Below are 21,004 nucleotides of genomic sequence, written 5' to 3'. Positions count from 1 at the left end.
ATATATACCCCAATCACGTAATTTCTATATTGTTTTATACAAAACTTATATTTCACTTAAACAATAGTCCAAATGTTTTTTATACCCTAACAAAACAGTACAGTAAAAAAATTGCAAACCACAGGCAATTTCAACTCTCGTTCCCCTATCTTATTTATGGAGCGGGGACGTTTTTACCTTTTAAAGATTCACTTTTCTTTTTAATTTCCATGCTCTTCTGTCATACTTCTGTTATGTTGTCACATGATCTATCTTTCTTCTACTTACATTCTACAACGTCTATCTTTCCTTGTATCACAGATAATTTAAAAACAATAAAAGAGGGAACATTTTCAACATTACATTTATTCAACAAAAATACTCTACACATCGCTTATACATATTTAGCATAAAATATATTCATACGTTACAAATCCGAAAGGTACTGCTTGGTGTTTTAAATTATTACACGTAATAAAATAAGTACACAATTATTGTAACAACGAAATATACAACTCTCTCAAAATATATAATTTTCTACGCCCAACACGAAACAATCAAATATAAACATTATTGTTCAATTCGCCGACGAAAGACGCGCAAAATGTCTAAATTAGGAATACAGGTTTTTAGCACACCATTAAATTTGTCCAATAAATTCGGCACAAATTTCAAAATAGTAACAGTTCAAGAGAAACAAAATAAATATAATTTATAATAAATGTAACAATGTTTTATAAAAAAAAATTAATTTTAACATATTTAAATTTAAGGTACAATTTGAGTATAAGTAGAATGAGGATCTTTTACATTTTTTTTAATTACGTCATGGAATTTTTTTGTGGGCAAGGTCGGCAAACTTATCAGTACGTCTCTGTGCCTGTATGTCTGTAATCAGAGCAGTATACAAACAAAAAAAACATTCAAAGAATTTTAAAAAATTAATATTAATTTCACATCTCGAAAGTAAATATAAACAATTTACATTGATCATTGACATCTTTTACAATAACTTTCTTTATTCTTGCATTGGTATAAAATAAAAATATTTAGCAACGATAAATATACAATGTTACTGACTTTAACATATTTCTTGATTACTCATTGGCAACACTTAATAAAACTTCAAAATTTTATTTTTATTGTAATCATAATAGTATTTTTAAATGCCAATGAATGCGCAATTTCGGTTTTCAATTTAACTAAATTATTAATCTACAAAATTTTTACACGCCTAGACTGATATTTTGTCTTGATGTCCATTTTAATTGATGAATATTATATTTTTATACTTGTTAGAAAAGAGGAAATCCAAAAATGTAAAAATGTTATAAATTAGTAGGTCCTTCTTGATTTATAAATGTAACTAACATGACTGTTTTAAAATTATTATTGTAAATTTGAATTTTAGTTATTATATTGATTTTTTTATTACACTTTAATCGTAGATTAAACATAACGTAATTATAAATTGTCATAATGGGCTTATAAGTCTATTGTAAGCTTATAAATATGCTAGTTAATAAGTATATATGCTCATTGTTAACTAAGGTGTTTAAATTCTTTATTATAAAATAAATTTAAATTTTATGTAATTAATTAATATCGATGAAGTTTGCCGACCCTTAGCCAAATAATTATAAAATTCTTCCCTGTGATGTTTATTACATACTTGAATAAATTTATTAGAAATAAAATGTATTTAAAGTTTTCTCTTATAAAATTTAAAATGTAATAACATTTAATAACTTAATCATACATCAATATGGAGTAATTAGTTAACCTGTACATAGACAAAATAAAACTCAACGCCACAATTGGCAAGCCACATAACACACATTAGGAATAAAAAGTTATGGCAAACATATAAAAATAAAATTAATCTTTACGAACATATTTAATCTGAACCCAAGTCTGTCAAAGACAACTGAATTGAATCCTTACAACACTACACACCTACCACACGACACGTTATTGACTGTAAAACAGATCTGATGTTAATGAGGATATTCTATGACAGCAAACATTTAAATTGTCATCTGTGTATATGTTGTGTATATATATATATAGATATATATATATGATATTTCCACCATTTACTAACTCATCACAATATGGTTCAAGAGATCAAAAGTCTTTGAGAATTGTAATCTGGCAGAAATATTTCTTTAGTCGAATAAACGTCAGCTTTTGAAATTTCTGTTAAAAATTACAAAGAATTGATTTTACATGCGAAGGAAACGGAAAACAGCTAGTATGTAATATAACGAATATTGGTTTAATAATAAAATGTTAACCAACTGGGTGCTACATAGGTGAAAATCTCTTAGTGGTCTTTACATATATATATAAATAAATTCAAAAGTCTATGAACATTTTTGCTGCAGATCTGTTCTACAGGCAAATTTCTACTTTAGACAAACGACTATAATAAATAATGACTAGAGACAGAACATATCAGAGACATCTACGTAAAATTTTGCTTGAGAACAACTACTTAAAAGATTAATCCGCTTTGCGTGACATCATACTAAAAAGTACAACTACATTTGTAGTTTTCTTCCAACAAAAACAAAATCTTAGATATTGTCACTAAAACAAGGGGTAAATGTTAAAAATATTAATTGCATAAAAAACTCCATAAAGATATTATAAATTAAGCAGGTACTTAAGGATATAGGCGCTACCCACCCTGGTCACTAAATTAACAGAATACCCTCGTCAGATATCAGATGTATTAGAGAAAATCTCAAATAATTATTGCATAACCGTCAGAATTATTTTCTCTTAAACTAAGGACGTTTTAGGTTCCCCGCTTAATGTACAATATATTTATAAATCAAAAAAAAATCTTGATGTTGCATTCAATAATCCATTTGATTTACAATAGTTCACATATGGAATAGCTATTCGTAATAATTTAAGATTTCTATAAACTTTACAATCTAAAACACATATATAGAGAAAACACTGTGATTAGGTTACAAAGACAATTTTAACACTTTGTTTGCCTTACGAATCGGGCCAAGCCAAAATCCAGAATTAAATTATTTTTATTGAGATTTATATTATTAATAAAATAAAAATTATTGACTTTTACCATCTAGTAATAGTAATACAGCATTAGGCCTAAAACCTAAGTTTCAATTAGATTTGAAAATCACACTGTCCAGTTGGGCACCAGGCCCCGCACCTCACTTCTATGTGCGTTTTGTTTGATAGTTGGCCTATACAGAAATAGTCGACTATTCACAGCGTTCAACGTGTTAAATACAATTCAAATACGCTAAAAATATTTCTACATGGGGTTAAATTTGCCTCAAATTTATTCGTTGTACACTAAATTCTAACAATATCTGGGGTCTAATTCCATTCAAATCTAATGCAATTTTATGCGCAATTAATACTAACGTCATATTATTTTTAAGCTATTTCAATTCACAAATCACACACCATTAATACACATCAAGTAATACCAATATTCAAACACTACACTAAAATTTGTGCGTATCGACCTAATATTAATTCATTTTAAGCGGCAATTTTATTAATTTTTTTGTTTTAAAAACGAAAGCATCATGTAAAATCTAGTCTTATATAAGCATTTTATATTGTACAGGTGTAAATTTTAAGCTCAGATGAAGCTGAAAGTCTTCGGACTAACAGCACCTACATCAACAGAAAATAAGTACATCTGTACTTAACGTAAAAGAACTAAAACCAATTTCAAATGATTTAATTTTACTTTTATTTTCGTCATGTTTCGACTGTTTTGTAGTTGCAAAAATAAACCGTGGTGACTGTTAAAAATAATTAAATTACATGAGCAATCAATCATTCGACACCAATTGAGGTTTTAATTACCAACTTGTGGTGGTGCTCTCAAAAGGAAGAAAACAAATTGATATGGTAGAGAGCAAGACGACACCATAACGTAACAGTAAAACGCTAAATATGCCTGGTAAAGGACGCACAGGCAGACCAAATCTATAATGGGAGTGTCATAAAGAATGACATAGTGCTTAAGGACGAAGAAGTACAGGATAAAACGAATTAAAATAAAACAAGGAAAGTGAACCCCCCCCCCCGTCATCAGACGGGGCAAACGCTAGGAACAAAAAGCTCTGATGCATACTGGTGGTATCACCATAACTATTGAAATATCTACCTCCGGGAGGCGATAATAAACGCCGTCATGTATAGAATTTTGTTTTTCAAAGACTTCAATTTAGATTTGTAAAGACATAACTCATTTCATGTTATTGGGATAAAAATTTGAACTGTAAAACGTAATTTAACTTGTGATGTGTACTAAAATAGCAACACCAATTAAAAAATAAGCTAAGCAATAGCAACCGACCAAATCAAGGTGCGAACCTCTGGAGCGCCCGTGAAGGAATGCTAAAGGACTATGCTACAGTCAGACATGTGTACAGTACAGACTATGAGACAGCCCTAGTAGAGGTTTCTTGTTCCTTCTAATTCGGTTAAATAGTAGTATGTAACCAAGGCTCCAAAGAACCTGTATCTGCGCTACCTTAAAAATGGTCTTAAGACCCGCGGATTCTGCAAATACGACTTGGGCAAAAGTAAAAATTCGGGCAAAAAAAAGTATAAAAATTGTTTTAAAAACTAATTTCATACTGACTAATAATTAATAAAATTCCCGCTTAAAATACATCCTAACACGACAGTATTTAAAATTTACACAATAAGTTATTACCGTATAAATATATTTTCTTTCACGTCTTCCCTTTATTGCTATCTGTCATACAGATTACACAATGAGCTCGATAGATCTCACTTTTAAACTTGAATTAATTGTACGTAAAGGTAATCGAACATATAATACGTAAAATCAATCCTACTCAACCATTTATACTTTGGTTTACGATCATATTACATAATGATACTATGTTTTTTTTAAAGTTATAGGAATCTACTTTCACGGGGGTCCCCTAAAACAGTGATCGGCAAACCTTGGCAACTAGACCTAGATTTTGGAAACTTTATCTGCCTTGCAAGAAAATACAGGGACATTCTTCATATTAGGCCTCTTATAGACATATCTTTTCGCGGTGCAAATCGACAATTAATGTCTTAAATATTTTTCATTCAGAATCACACGGTTAACACGCCATATGGTAAATAAAACGCGCCGCAGACAAGAGTTCATTCGCATTAAGAATGCAATGAGTCATCGTTGTCCGCCAGCCTTGTGTCGCTGCTTAACCAATCAAATGGTTTTAAATTACACGTAGCGTACGAAAGTGTGCGTTGTGTGTGCGTGTCGAATTTGGAACGATTTCATTGGTCAAGACGCGTGGCTAGGTTGGCGGACAATGATGATTCACACCATTCTGAACGCGAATGGGCTTTAAGGAAAAATTGTTTTATGATTTATAAAAATCAGGGATGCTCCACATTTTTTATACAATAGTTTTTTTGTATTATCTGTATGATATTAATTTCATCTAATGTATTCATAACTCCATAATTTTTTCAGCAAAAATAAGATCTTAAAGTGCAGAAACGGCTCTTTTAATTAAAGATGCTTTTGCTAAAAAGCAACGCAGCGTAGGGACTCCGCTCATAAGTGGATAGATGTTCCGCCGCCGCTTCCGACCCGTCCTGAAGTTCATGGATCTGGCCCTATGACCAATAGTGATGATGATGACACATGTTTGGTTCTTTAAATGCCAAGTTTGCCAACCTCTGTCCTACAACAATATGAACTACGTTATGGCGCCTAACACACGACTAGGGATCATCTTATATAAATAATGTCTAACATTATATTATTGGCAACTATGCTATTTATATGGAACTAATTAAAATTACACCAAATAATATGCGCATTAACAACAAACGCTAAAAACGACTACATTTATTTATTGCTTTTCTGGGTTTCGTTTCGAGGAAGACTTCAGCAATTAGTCAATTGCGGTAGAGGCCTAACTCGCGCTTATGACGCTATGAAAACAGTTTAGTTTCGCAACTGACAATAAAACTTTAAGTACTCACAGAAATGCAAACAACGAAATATAAAATTAACAATTTAAGTACATAAATAATTCACAATGCTGAACAAACAAAATGTCATTTCAAAAATAAATAAAAATTCTATCATCCGAGCGCTACCGAAACCAGTGTTCCGCGCCTTAGGTAGGCGCGAGGCGACGAGGCGAGAATTACCAACCGCTTCGTTCTGTCATTCCGACACGAGCACGTGCAAATGCTCTTTTTTCCGCGACATCTCCTCACCGCATTTTACAAAGGCGCAGTAAAGCATACTCGGTAATTGTATACATAAACCTACCTACACTATATTCGCCGTACAATGTTAATGTTAAAAGCTCTTTCAAACACACTTTTGTAAGCTAGCGAAAACAACAGGTGCTTTAATGAGCGTCCGCAATTGTAAAGAAATTTAATGATGCGTTTACACGTGGTTATTTTTTCGAAGGTACGCCGATAAAAATATTTTTTTTATGTTACGTTCATTTCAGTTATTTGTTAATTAAAAATACGTTCACACTTATTCATAAGATAAATACTAACAATAAATACACACATTTTGCAAAACTACGGATGTAGACTGACACTTTGTCCACATGTAAACGCATCTCGTTATATAAACCAATAAAAAGTGAAGCATTTTCTGATTTTAACTGTGTTCGACGAGTACAGTATAGTGTTACAATTTGTACCAACAAAAAATAATAACATCGAAATATAAAACGGAATCAAATTGACACATAAACATCTAATAGTAAAGTTACTACGTTTAGACAGTTGCTAAATAACAGCAAACTATCGGAAAGCGCCGATATGAGGTAGTGATAGGTACAACATACAAATATGTAAAATGCATTCACACACATACTCCAATATAAACAGATCCTCTTTTCTAACATTCTTAGATTTGGAAAATCAATACATAACATCCAATCGCAATGGCCACAACTTCTAGTACACCAGCTGTAAAACGTAAAGCAGAAGATATATTAGTTGACCCTGACACACTAAAAGCAATAAAAGATGCAAAGAAGCCAAAGATCGATTTGAATGCAGATAAGAAATATGGTTGCATATCATCGATTGTAATGATGTACAAAAAGGTATTAAGGCTGTTACAGGTGAGAGACCAACTGTTGGCACTGCAATAGACACGGATGAGCACCCGTATATGATTTAAGAGATATAGAGAACAACATAACGGCTGGTAACCACATCAGGATGGCACAGCCGGATGGGCAAAAAGATAGAGGAAAGGAATATCTCGGCCATCATGCAAGACGAAGGGGAGAGAGAATGCTTCCTCAGCTACTGCAGGAAGGTGGTAATAAATGCAATAAGTAAAAATAAAACGAACACTAAAATATAGAAATAAAAGTAATAATACGTTTTAAATATTTGAACAATAAATATTGTTGCAAAATAAAATAAATTACTAGAATTAAAAAGTCCCTGTCCCACACGAGATAGGGGAACGAGAGGTCCCCAACAGCGGGGACAAATTAAAAAAAAAAAAACCCACATCAGGAGCATTATTTTTAAAGTACACAATATCTGTAGACAGTCTGTAAAAGGCAAAGATTTTAATATATTAAAAAGACGAAAAGCACTTCTTACAAGAAACATTATAAAGGGAATGATTACTTGTTAATGAGACTATTTGAGAAGATGTAGGTAGAAGTATTAAAGAAATTTGCATTGGAATACAAAGATTTTGACTCTAATGACAATAAGGCATGGTATGGTACTATGGGACATTACTTGGACATGTTTTCTACTTATTCTCTGAGTTAACACTATTCCTACCAGGAGCAGTCAAATGACTGTTTTTAAATTTTCAATTAGAATTTCCTACATTCAACGTATGTAAATCACCTTTAAACTTTACCACTTTTCCTATATATATGTATGATATATTTTTCAAAATTCAATTATTTTTTTATATTTTATTTTCCGAGAAAAATTTGTAGTCTGTCTTACCTACCACGACCGGTCATTTGACCGGTAGTACGATTTATACATTTTTGTAATAGTTTCTCTCTAAAACTCAATTCCAAAACTATAAAGTTACAAACGAAAGGTAATGTAGTTATGACACGATTTTATCCGATAAGTGCCTTTTATAAAATGGTTTACGTCACTTCCAAGTGTTTAGAGTTCTCGCTCGAATTAGCGGTGTTTATTTGCTTGATTGATATCCGATACGGCCCAGATCCAGAAATCAATGAAGCCAGTTACAAACCGCTAAATTTGCTATGATTTCCAAAGTTTGGTACAAGTTTATTGACAACTGTCAAAATTGTTATAAACCAGGACCATATATTACTATTGACGAATTGTTTTCAACGAAAGCAAGTTGTAGATTCACTCAATACATGCCCAATAAACTGGACAAATTTGGAATAAAATTTTTGTTAGCATCCGATGTACGTAGCAAATATCAACCAATACCCATCGCAAGTACAAGTATAGGTTCTCGTGAACGGAAAATATATCAGATCAGGTATTGTAAAGATAAGACGAACAAAATCTGTCTAAAATGTAAAAAGTAATGAAAATGTACAGTTGAGAAGCTCATTCGTACAAAATGCCACGAAAAAGAATAGAATGTTGATTATGTACTTTTGAATAAAAGAAAATACATTCTATATTGGTAAGCTGGCTATTGGTCTGCATTCAATATTTAAAAATAAAGTTGTGAAAGACCGCTCATTTGACCAGCCGCGGTAGGAATAGGTATACGTTAAGTGTCGGTAGGAATAATGTTAACAAACTCAGGCTCGGTCACAACAACATGCCTATCACCAAAGTAGATGGTGTGCATAAAAGTTTCCCTGTATCAAAATATAGATTGTCAGGGGCACATCACATTCTATTAGAAGGTTTTTCAAAACCTCATATCCCCCTGAACGCAGATCATCAATAGTACAGAGTATCGGGCCAATGACAGCATGGCTTTGCATGATCCGGAGTGAAGGAGTTTATAGGAGAAAGTATGCATCGGCAGTCAAGAGAGCAATAGCCCATGTTCCATGTATCAATGACATAATTGAACTTACTAAAAACAAAGCAAGCGCCAATAATATTATTAGTCACTACTTCAAGACAAGCAACTAGAATGTTCTTCCCACTAACCATATTTGCTGCTGTTTGGAAAGCACAGGACAACACTGGAAGATTTTGTGACTTTTTCAGCACTACTGGAGAAGGAGGGTGGTATGCCTACAAATGTGCTTCTCACCTGAACAAAATATTTACAATTATTGGCTCAATGGAAGAAGAGATGGCTTCCCAAATTGTGTTTCATGGGATCTTGGAAACATATAAGGAAGACTTGGACATATTGTCGCAGATTACAGATGTCTCTATGTGGTACACAAGAGAAGATATGGAATCATGTTTCAGGCAGCAAGGAAGCTGTCCTTCCATGACAAAAATCAAATTGCCTGTAATTAGATATTATTAGAAGATGTCATGCGCAAATCAAACCGGTCTTTTTTCAGGAGTGTACAATCAAGTTGTCACAGTACCTTGCTTCAGTGGGCATAGGATACACAAATTTGACACATCCTCCTTCGAACACATTGAAAAGAAGTGCATAATGTAAAACACAGGGAAAACACTTCCAAAAATTATAAACATCTTAACAAGTACTCTTGAGGAATTGCACGATATGCTAAAGAAGAATAATGGGAAATTGAACATGGGGACAACAACATGGAGGGATAAGGGATCTCTGAAAATTGGAGAAACAGGATCAGAAATTACATTAAGACTTAACGAAAGAGGAAAAATGTTTCTTGGTAAAAATGTAAAACGCACAGACACAACCAAACAAGATCATCCAATCAACCATCTCAGCTTGATTTCATAAAAAAAATCAAACCATGACATATTGATTAAAAAATAATGGGCTAGATTGTTTTACTATTAACATGTTTCACTTTTTATCTTTTTTCATTGTTTAACCATACTAAAAAAATAATACATGGCATGCATACCATGACAAAACATAAAATTTTCATTTACGTAAATAAAAAATGTATTATAAACTCGGACTTGTTCTTCAATTCCATAATAGTAAATAAAATAACTGAGACACTGGAATGACGACTGGAGAATATAGAAATTACGTAAGATTTCCCGTTTACATGGTGATGCAATACGGCGATAGGAAATGTTGATACATGACGTCACGGCAGGATGAGAAGTCTTAGCGACGTGTGATGACGTTACGGCTTCGCGTGATGACGTCACGGCGTCGTGTGATGGCGCCTTCGACGACGGAACACCAGCGCGAATATACTACGCAGTCGTCGCCAACGTCGTCGGCCGCCGCTCGTCGATATACCCGTTCCCATCAATGATGACTGAAAAATAAATTAGTGATGCAGCGCATCAAAAACAATCGTCACAACTACTTGAAAGAAAAAAACTTTCATTCATTTAAAAAAATTTGATAATTATTCTTCATTTACAATCAAATCTTATTTATTGACATTAAATTCAATTGTTTAACAACAACAATTGTACTACAAAAATCCTTGTAGTTACACAGTTTGTATTTGTCAAACTAATATGAGCAAACTCTTTGGAGCTTTCAACACCTGAATATTTTTTCAGACAGGTCAACATTTGTGGTATTAGCATTTTTATTCTGTGGCAGCTTCGCTTAAACCTCTCTCTTTAACCTCAGCTCAGACGGTTACACTATTTCAAGCTATGCAATAGGTACAAAGTTGTCAAAAGGTTTGGTATAGACTATTACAGATAATATTTGTATTCCAAAGCAGTCGCAAAATAGAATCAAACCATGGTGTAAAATTTAAAACTTATTATATATGTACTTTATAATTTTTGCTTAGTGCTTTCGATATAGTTAACATTTTTTTCTTTTATAATTATGAAACCACATGATATTATTTTAACATGTTGGAATCTATTGATTTTTAAATAATTTCAAATCGACTAGATCGACAAAGAAATTTGCGACGATTTTAAAATACTCGTACTATGCTTAGAGGCGTAAAAGATACTTTATCACAAAAGAAAGATAACTTACTCGAACATCTATCAACTGCTTTGAAAACAGATAGGTTCGAAACATTGAATTTTATGTTATTTATAATATACCTGTCTCTGCCTTTCCAATCTTCTTATCTCTCTCACCAGCGCATGGAAGGCGTCATCGACAAAGTGTCGTAAGGCGGCCGATGTCTCGAAGAATGGACAACCCAGCTGTGTGGCTAATGCTTTGCCCTCCTCAGTGGTGACCTAAAAACAAAACATTAAACTGCTTTTAAAAATGTGTGGTGACCTTTAGTATAAAAAAGATTTGCGCTAAACGCACGCTTCGTTTGGCCAACTCATTTTGCAATCTGTCGAACTAATATTGACATTAACTATAAATGTAATAAGTATCGATAAGTTTATTTTGCCAAGTGTCATACTCCTTTTAGGTCTTTTAATATTTTGTTAATAATTAAAATTAAATAACAAGCTAGCAGAAGTGTGTGGTCTGCACTTCAGAAACTTTAGATCCATCTGGCATCCACCTGTTTTGGGTGCTGTGACCTGTCCACTGCCACTTAACTTGTCAATAAGCTGGCCTTCGTTAATCTGTGGATAGCCTCATACCTATTTCACATTTCTTTTATAATAAAAACTAAACCTTGAAAGAAAGTGCCTATTTCACATTTCTTTTATAATAAAAAAGAAACCTTGAAAGAAAGTGTCTATGTGAACTTTAAAAAGGTGTGACATAAATTAGAAATTTTAAATTTTCTACCAGTTGCAAACATGGAGGAGACATTGTTACATTAGTATTAATTATTATTAATTACCAAAAACCTTACTTGTCTAAACCTTGGCGCTAAATCCAGCTTATTGCCAACAAGGACTAGGGGTAGTCTCTCCGACGGGCGGGCCTGCGCCAAAAGCCTCCTGTACTCGGACGCTGCACGGAAAGACCGGCGATCCGTCACCGAATAACACAACACGAACCCTTCTCCGCAACGCATATATTGCTCCCGCATAGCCGTGAATTCCACCTACACACACATATGATGTGGGAAATATAACAACACTTTAAAATATTTTAAAAAATTATATTACAGGAAGAACTCTTAATAACCATTTTTTCGCCAATGACTATTGGGAGCTTTCTCATAGACAGCTTTATTCGTAGCTTCAGGTAGCAGGTCACCGAAGTTATTTATGCAAATTGTTTGCAGTAACTAAGTTAATAAATTGAGAACCTTGAGTCAAACCATAACATCATTTGGGTGGATGGGGAGACTTTCAAGGCTTTGGGTTTCGTAGACAAAGTTTCCGTAAAGTTACTTTACTCAGGAGCCGCCGATAGCGGACTTTGACTCGAAAAAAGGATTTATTGTTTAGATTCAATAGTGAAAAAGACCGAATTTCTGCTGAAGGGAGTTTGTAATCACTTTATTACCTGAGATATTAAATTCTTTGTTAACTTTCAAAATGCACTAAATATTCCATCAAATTGCGAGATCGCCAATCTTTTCAGATCCATCGGGAGAACACTGCATAACCCAGAAAGAACAATAATGCGATGTAGCCTCGTGTTAATACGGCCGCGAGAATACCAAAGGTTCAGATTTCCGGAAATTCCGGGAAAAGGTACGTAAGGCGACCTCCGAAGTGATTTAAAGGGTAAGAATCTGATAGAATCTAATCATCCAAGCTGGAAGAGTATTATTAGTTCGTCTCATCAGCCCAGAGATGCCCATTGCAAGGCAAAGGCCTCTTCCAAAGATTTCTATGGGGATATAAAATAATCTACACGCTTAGTAATCGAGTTGGCGATCACAGTTTGAAATTGTGGTACGCAGAGGAAGCTGTTGCCCATCCTTTGAAAATATTTTTGAGCAGTGACAATATTATTTAATTAACGTACAAAATATGAATTACATAAGCTTGTATCTCGGGAATCGGACCCGCGGCCAACGATCTCAAGTCTTAGTCCCCTACTGCTGAACCCCCACAGCTCTTTTTTGGTTAAGTATTTTGATTGCATCAAGAAGAATTTCTCCTCAAACCAAAAAAAGAGGGCACTCCATGGAGTAACTACACGCAAGGTCTAGACTGGAACATCACTTTACAATCATACAAGTTTACAATTATATTATTTTTACATTGAAATACTTGAAGCATTTTTATGTTTTTTTTAAATATGTTGCTAGGGTATGATAAGATAAAATTAAATGCTTTTACATATTACATATATTTATTTTGACAAGACTAATAGAAAATAATTTTAATTATTTCCTGATTTAACATATTCTGCATAAGACCAACCTGCCCAGCAGTATCCAGAATGTCTAGCAATGCTGGCTCTCCATCAATGACTGCTTGTTGTTGGTATGAGTCCTCTGCAAAATTAGTATTTTTTTATATTAAGCTGATTTATTATGGATTTCCCATCTTCTGAAAGACACTAAGTTTGTACCATCACAATATATTGACAAACAGCAAAACTTAAGAATTTCTGTACTCTTAACTCTTAAAATCTTGACTAAGGTCAGCTTTCTTCAAATGCTGCAGGAAGATAGTGGAGGATGTAGTAAAAAAAAATGAAACTTGCACAGGTCAGGTAAGCAATCAGGGAAACAGTCAGTAGAGAAATTAAAAATGAAACTTGAATAAAAATTAAGTAGAGTGAAACAATAAAATACTCTAAATAATACTATAAAAATAATGAAAACTTAAAACTGTGATAAATTGTTATAATAAATAACCATATTAAATAAGAATACAAAATAGAATAAGAAAAAAAACATCAACTAAGGTGAACAAATAAACAAGGAAACGATAAGAAGGGAACGAGACAAATTAAGTGAGGCACTGAATTAACGGAAATTGGTATGAAAGGGAATAATACAAAACTGTAGAGTGAAAGAAGAGGAAAGCTAGACCATATGATGAATAATAGAAGAGTACAGAAATAAAAATAAAAGTATGTGAAAATAATAAAGAATGTAAGTCTTGTCCTACAACAAGATAGGGTGTATTTATAAAAAGTCTGGACTAGCTAATTACTGACACTGTATGCCTTTTTATACAATCTAATATCTTGAAGTGGAGAGTGTAGATTATGATGCAGACCATCTTCTCCAGAATGGTTTATATCAACCCTTTGTGGCAAAAATCTATTTCCCTGAAGAGGAGGAACCTGATTTTGAGAGTTCTTTTTTGAAGCTTTTAAAATAATAATTGAAAGACTAGGTAGCTCATGAAGTTATGCTGTTATGTAAATATTGGGTTATAAAACTAAAAATAACTCCATATGTAGCAACAGTATCACTTACAAAATATTTCTTTACTGAGAATTAGGGCTTACAATACCGAACTAAAACCTTAATACCGGTATTTGATATTTGTAATATCAAGATACCGATATATTATAGACATTAAAACCGGTGTGTATTATTAATAAAAAAATTACTAGTTATATTTTTACTTACCTCAGTTGCTATATGAACTTGTTAACCAATAATATATGAAATCCAATATTAAATTTTACATTGTTACATTTTACATATAATAGGCTCCTTGGAATTAAATAATTAAAGAAGCAAAAATGTAGTTAAATTGTAAGTGTTTATGAAATAATACTAATAACTTGTGTTTTTTTTTTTATTAAAGTATGCTCTAAAAAAACATAAACAATCAATCATTCAATTTTTACTTGTAAACACTACAGCTGATTTGCAAAATGAAACAATCTACTCTAAACTATTTAATAATTTTATTGTTTTATACTGTATGTATTTCTATAAACGAAACCTATTCATTGGGCAGTAGATGTAAAACATAAACAATTGCTTCCTATTGCAACACTGCTGCTTCCTCATGGTGCCATACTTGGCTTTCTTTGAGTGTGCCTGATATAGATTTTAATACAATGAAATCCTTTGTTTATCTTAAAAAAAAATTCTTGTAATTAATTAATATTATTTTAGATTGGATTTATATTGTCCATAAATTTAATTTTTATTAACTAATATAATACTGAAATACAGGTATTTTTATATAAAAATCGTCCGGGATTCTAGTATTCGGAATCCCGGAATCCCGACATTGTAAGCCCTACTTAGAATTTCCAAGTTTCAATAAAATCTCTCTAATAAAATTTTTCAAGGATTTGGAAATTGCTTGATTGATCTGTGTACAAATACTTTGCTATATGCACTAGTACCTCACTTTGCGTCGTGGTAACGTTCCAAAAAAACACGACGCAAATTGAAACGCCGCAAAGTGAATAAAGATTTTCTATAGCAAACCATGTAAAGATTGAAGATAGGTTCCAGGGTTACGAAAATACTACTTTTTAAAGAGAAAATTGAACAAAGTAAACATTAAAAAACAAAAATAATATAACTCTGCCAATAAATAAATTGGAAACATATATACCTTTTTTGTAACCAGTAACAACACGTTAAAATTTATATAAATTTATTATTCTCTTTTAAAAAAGTACAACACACTACATTACAACAAACACACTGCCTAATTGAAACTGAACTCCAAAATTAGCAAAACAAAGTGAAAATAAAACTATTAAAATTGCGTTGATTTTCAGTTACAAAGGGAATCCCCGAGTTTTGTTGGCATGGCGCAATTAGAAACAAGTGCTGCCATCTTTTGGAAAAAAAAATCCAAAAAAAAATAGACTCGAACCCAAAACAACGCCACCTCGAAAATCTAACGACACACAGTGCAAATTAGTACTAATTAAGCAGCGACGCAACTTCGAAAAAAACGCAAAACGAAACGATGCAAAGCGAGGTATTCGTGTATACAATATAAGTGCATAAAGCAAATATTTAAATGCCTTATGAAAGTAAGAAAGTCATGTAGACAGCATATCATAAAATTGTTAAAATCCTACACAACTCTTCAAAATGCAGCAAATAATTTTTGTCATGTTATTATGTAAATAAAAAAGAAGAGATAAACAATAACACATAAATCATCAAAACTTTAATTTTAAATATGATTTATATACATATTTTAAAGATTTGTTCAAAAACTTTTGAATAACCAGTGTCTAAATAAATTTTTAATATATTTGTTTTCATCAACTTATAATGAAGTTTGAATTTCGTATTACAATTTTTTGCTGGCAAATATTGGTAAGATGATCTCGATTTTGAAATTACAAGATAAATAATTAAGGATTAAAAATTATGAATGAAAAAGTTTTTCCTACTTTTTATTTATATTTTTTTATTATTCAATTATCCTTCTAAATAAAAATAATTTATAGAATTATCTATATCTACAAAAAATATTAGATTTATCTTTGTTAATAAACACCTTATTCTATCCATGTCTATGAAGTATTCCTCCTTTCAATTTTGGGTACAAACCTTTGAACTATATCCCAAGAATATGCTATCATGATAAATAGTTGACATAATATACTTTTGCAATAAGTACTGGGGTGCTCAAGAATGGTCCTTATAGTAAGTGAATGATTCATTAACATCATCATCATGTCAGCAGTTAGACGCCCACTGCATGGTACTACCCTCCCCCGAAGATCACCACAGCGTTATCATAACAGAAAAAAGTTTCGCTAAAAAAATTTCAAACACGTATAAGACACATTCAATGGTATTACCTATGGTTGGGTCATGGTAGTCGAGGAAGCTGTGGCTTACGAATTGCAGCGTAACAGCCGACTTGCCGACACCGCCGTCTCCGAGCACCACGATCTTGTAGACGCGGAGGCCGCGCGACGTGCCCGCAGCCTCGCCGGCCATGCCGCTGCATGCCTGGGGCTCCGAGCCGCGCCCGCCGCCACCGTCGTCTCCTTCACTCCCCACACTCCCGATCCGCCATCGGCACAGGCCTCCGCCTAACACTAACACCACCTTGCTGGGTTTAAACACAATGACCTTTTAACACTTTACACGGCACTGTTTATGAAAATCCATTTTGTTTGCTTTCAAAATATAGGAAGAAATTTGTAATAAAAAATCGACAGCTGATTTAGATTAGGGCCGATTGACATTTCGAGGATTTTGTTATGTTGGTCAAAATTGATATAATGCGTTCAGTGCACATTCAATAGTATATTATAAAACAATAATCATCAATATAAAAGACAAAATAAATATCGGTATATACGCCACTTTAGTTAGTTTAAAAAATATCGAATTTTTCGTTATCACCTAGTATAGTGTATACTTTGTTTTCGAACTAGTGAAAACGATCCATAACTAAAACTATTATATTATTATTACCAAATATACAATATAATAGTATGTTAAATCAATATAATTCTAAAACATTTCAAGTAATATAACATTTTGCACATATTATTGATATTAATATACAGGAGCTTAATAATTAAGATAATGTACACACCGTATATGAAACTGTCACATCGCGCTTTTTTTAACGTGTTTTTGTGAACATTTGTAAATAAATATTAATTTTGCTTTCAATTTCATATTTCAATATAATGGCACATATTCAATTTGTAGACGAATTAGTACGAGAATACCTACTTTATCGAGGTTTTACTTCAACAGTTAAAGCTTTTGATAATGATTTAAAGATAGATAAAGACAAAGGGTTTAGAGTAGACAAAATCGTGGAGCAAATATTACATTACGTGAATATATCTGACCTCTCCGGTCTTAAAGAATATTGGAGCCATTTAGACAGTTTAGTGTTTTCAAAGTTGGAAGTTCATGTACAACCAGGTTAGCAATCAAATTATTAACTTATTTAGTTCACTTATAAATATAAAAATCTTTAAAAATTATCAACATTTATTTGTAGGAGCAATACATTATTTTTAAATAATAACATAGTACGTGTCTTATTTTAATAATCACTCCATTTGTACTTCATTTAAAAGTTACATATCTATTGTAGCATAAAACTGCAAATTACAGAAGAAGACATTAAATTGAACCCGTGATTCTCGCAATGTGCTGTAGCATTTTTGTGTTGCAAAATTGTACGAAAATATAAAGTAAAAATAATAGAACTTCTTTTACTAAATATCTTGCTCAATAGAGACAATATCTCACTTGAGTATTCTTATCAAATTGTAATATACATACTGTGGTTTTGTATTACATGTTTTTTTTCAAATTATTATGTATTTAGATAACAAAATTTAACTTTTTGTGGGGTGCTAAATTTCGAAATTATTCAGGATTAGATGAATATTTACATTAAAATGTTTACTAACACTAACTAAATAAAACCCTTTTTTTATTTTTAGCTGTCCGAAAAATAGAGTATAGCCTTTACAAATTGTACCTAGTAACGGCAGCACAAAGTACTGGTAGTTTAAAAAATGAAAAAGTATCCGAATTTTTATCAAAAATGCTTCCAGAGTTACAAGGCCAAAATGAATGGAAAGAGTGGTTCAGTAAGTATAGAAGGAAAGAAATCAATTTAATTTGATGTGCCATCCAAGCAATCAAGCAACACTGTGTTCATTTTACATAGGAGATGGAAAAACCTTTCATTGGAGATATTAATTTTATAAATATGGACAGATAACTATTAACTATTTATAGTAAAGCATGTGTGATAATGCTATACAAAACTAACCTGTGGCAATTACCTGAAACTCTTTAGTGTTATGACATAGATAGCTTTTATTTAAATAGAATTCAAGTAAAACAAGTATCACTTCTAAACTTTTCTGTTACAAATATGAATACTATGTCAGGCATAAATAGGTTGATTTAGTAATTTTGTTAAAAATTGTTTTAAAATCTGATAATCATAAAGATTACTGTATTTATATAGTGAATGAATGTTTAAAGCTTTACATATATTTTAACACACCAATTAAACTAAAGGTAAAAAATATATTTAAATAACATTAAATCTAAATTGACATATTAATCTTCAAAATATCCTGAATAGGTTTTTTTAGTTTCTTAACTTATTCACTGTTCCAGGATTGGAGTAAAATATAATACTGTAATTTTCTCTCATGGGCCGTAAAGGTTCAAAATGGTTTTCCTGGTCAGTATTATCGTCCAAATGTGAAGTTGTTTCAAGCCATAGATACCCACTGCGAAGCCTCCAATCTCCCACAAAGATATCTAAGGGGGCTTATACCATAATCGCTACAGGTTTGTGATTGCTGGAGGGTAATATAAGTGGATGCAAATAAATAAATAGGCCCTTACTAAACTAGCATGTTGTACTAATAAAAATTGTATCTTTGCTTTTATTTAATAATCTATAAGCCTCAATAATAAAAAACATTTTTATTATACACATAATAAATATTTATAAAGAACAAGTGCATTTCAGTAATATTTAAATCTAATTTCGATAATTTACAGTGTTACCATATATCCAAAAACCTGAAGAAAATCCATCATTTAGTTTATACTTCACTCGAGCTTGGCAAGACAGTGTCCTGGTGTCACTTCATAATCTATTGGCAACTGTGTTTCAATGCATGCCCCAACCAACTCTTACCAGATATGAAAGTGATGCTGCCTTGGTAAAGAGGTTGCAGGACGAAATTACAGCACTGAGAGGCAAGGTGATACTATGAATAAGTAAAAATATGATTTAGTTAAAATTTCAATTTATCACTGGATGTTATATATAATAAATATATTACTGTAATAATGTACTCAAACAGCACAATTCTTCCTCCGAGATATATAACAGCAAGTACAAAACTCAATTGTTTCAATTTCTTTTGTCATTTCATTAAAATAATTTGGGTAGATATACTTTTAAAATTTGTGAACTGATATAATATATATTTTTTATTATTTATGGCAATTAGCTTTGACTTATATGCCAAAAAAAAGAATAAAACAGGAAAAAAGGGCATCTAGGAATAATTTTTTTTTCTGGAATGACAGTGACATTTAATTTCTCACATAAATGTTTGATTTAAAATCTTCATTTGTCTCTTTCTACAGTAATAGTTCTTCTTTTTAAATATTTGCTGTGTTGAAACTATAATTTGTATAACAAGCCAAGAATAAAAAAGAAAAACAATTATGGTAGTAACAAAGTTGCTTTTTTTACTGATTTTTGTGTACATTCTTTAACCCTTTTTATTATTGAGTTTTAGTTTTAGAATTTACTTTCAGACCAATCAGCAGTCAACTGACAAGACATCCACAATTGGCCACCAATCTCGCTTAACTCAGTACTCAGAACGACTCAGTGGACCTATGCCTCTAGTCGATGACTTCTGTGCTATCCCAACAGAACAACTGGATGGAGGCTTACGGGAAGCACGAGGACTTCGTGGACTTCTTCGCCAAATGGGAGGAAGTCCCGTAATGGGGAGGAAAACGGCGAGGTCTCAGAGCCAGAACTGATGATGAGAATTTTTAAAAAAATGTGAAGTTTTGTGATAAGGAGATTATTCAAAAGTAATAAATGCACATGTTGGGGTTAGAAATAAATTCTGGTATATTGGACAGCTTGGTAATTACTGGTAGAATTTGTAAAGATTGGTAGAAGTTGGAAAGGTTATTATGCTGCATGTCTTATGTATAATACAATGATATAAACATTCCAATGTATAATGTACCATATAATTAAATTTAATTTTAAAACACAAATAATCAATTGACCAAAGTTTCACATAAGATTTTTAATTTTTCTTGACAACCATTGATGAAAAAACTGTGAAATAAGAAATAATTCGAAATGTGTATATTGCTTTAATAATATAAATATATTGATCTAATATAAAATAAGCCGTCCGTGTATATGTTACTGGAGTATATGTTAAAAATATACTTGATAATGTAAAAAGTGATTTATCATTTGCTAAGTAATAAAATTTAACCCAAAAGAGTTGACTAAAAATAATAAATGAATGGATGAGGTTTATTGTAAAACCTTTACTACTTTACCGGTTTATAGTATACCTCAACATGTTGATCTCGACATTTTAGGATAAATAAACATTTTGGGTGTAATATTAAAAGAAATAATGGCAGGTATGGTTTGCAAA

The 21,004-nt window shown here is 32.0% G+C and overlaps 2 protein-coding genes across 2 annotated transcripts; one reads left to right on the top strand and one right to left on the bottom strand.

Annotated features, from left to right (window-relative positions):
• Window positions 1-9,970: 9,970 nt before the first annotated feature.
• Ric (Ras-related protein interacting with calmodulin) lies at window positions 9,971-16,960 on the bottom strand. The gene is made up of 5 exons (XM_068764337.1): window positions 16,652-16,960; window positions 13,324-13,397; window positions 11,853-12,047; window positions 11,131-11,271; window positions 9,971-10,367 (listed from the first exon to the last, which is right to left on the bottom strand). Exons 1-5 carry the CDS (start codon window positions 16,791-16,793, stop codon window positions 10,251-10,253), a joined length of 669 nt encoding a protein of 222 aa, XP_068620438.1. The 5' UTR covers window positions 16,794-16,960; the 3' UTR covers window positions 9,971-10,250.
• Window positions 16,961-17,440: 480 nt separating this feature from the next.
• On the top strand, window positions 17,441-20,761 carry LOC137921543 (WD repeat-containing protein 91). The gene is made up of 4 exons (XM_068764338.1): window positions 17,441-17,741; window positions 18,272-18,421; window positions 19,356-19,561; window positions 20,127-20,761. The coding sequence occupies exons 1-4, from the start codon at window positions 17,498-17,500 to the stop codon at window positions 20,358-20,360; spliced, it is 834 nt and encodes a 277-aa protein (XP_068620439.1). The 5' UTR covers window positions 17,441-17,497; the 3' UTR covers window positions 20,361-20,761.
• Window positions 20,762-21,004: the final 243 nt, after the last annotated feature.

Source organism: Battus philenor, unplaced genomic scaffold (genome assembly GCF_028537555.1).
Source record: "Battus philenor isolate CCGP_79_NKW_IND1 unplaced genomic scaffold, ilBatPhil1.0.hap1 SCAF_19, whole genome shotgun sequence".
Classification (NCBI taxonomy): domain Eukaryota; kingdom Metazoa; phylum Arthropoda; class Insecta; order Lepidoptera; family Papilionidae; genus Battus; species Battus philenor.
The sequence above is the reverse complement of the archived record's forward strand: the minus strand, read 5'-3'. Positions and strand labels throughout refer to the sequence as shown.

Coding starts and splice junctions, on each gene's coding strand:
- LOC137921543 (XM_068764338.1), top strand. CDS start 17,498: ATGGCACATATTCAATTTGTAGACGAATTAGTACGAGAATACCTACTT. Junction 17,742..18,271: donor GGAAGTTCATGTACAACCAG/GTTAGCAATCAA, acceptor TTTTATTTTTAG/CTGTCCGAAAAATAGAGTAT. Junction 19,562..20,126: donor TTACAGCACTGAGAGGCAAG/GTGATACTATGA, acceptor ATTTACTTTCAG/ACCAATCAGCAGTCAACTGA.
- Ric (XM_068764337.1), bottom strand. CDS start 16,793: ATGGCCGGCGAGGCTGCGGGCACGTCGCGCGGCCTCCGCGTCTACAAG. Junction 12,048..13,323: donor TTCTGGATACTGCTGGGCAG/GTTGGTCTTATG, acceptor ATGTGTGTGTAG/GTGGAATTCACGGCTATGCG. Junction 11,272..11,852: donor TAGCGCCAAGGTTTAGACAA/GTAAGGTTTTTG, acceptor TTTTGTTTTTAG/GTCACCACTGAGGAGGGCAA.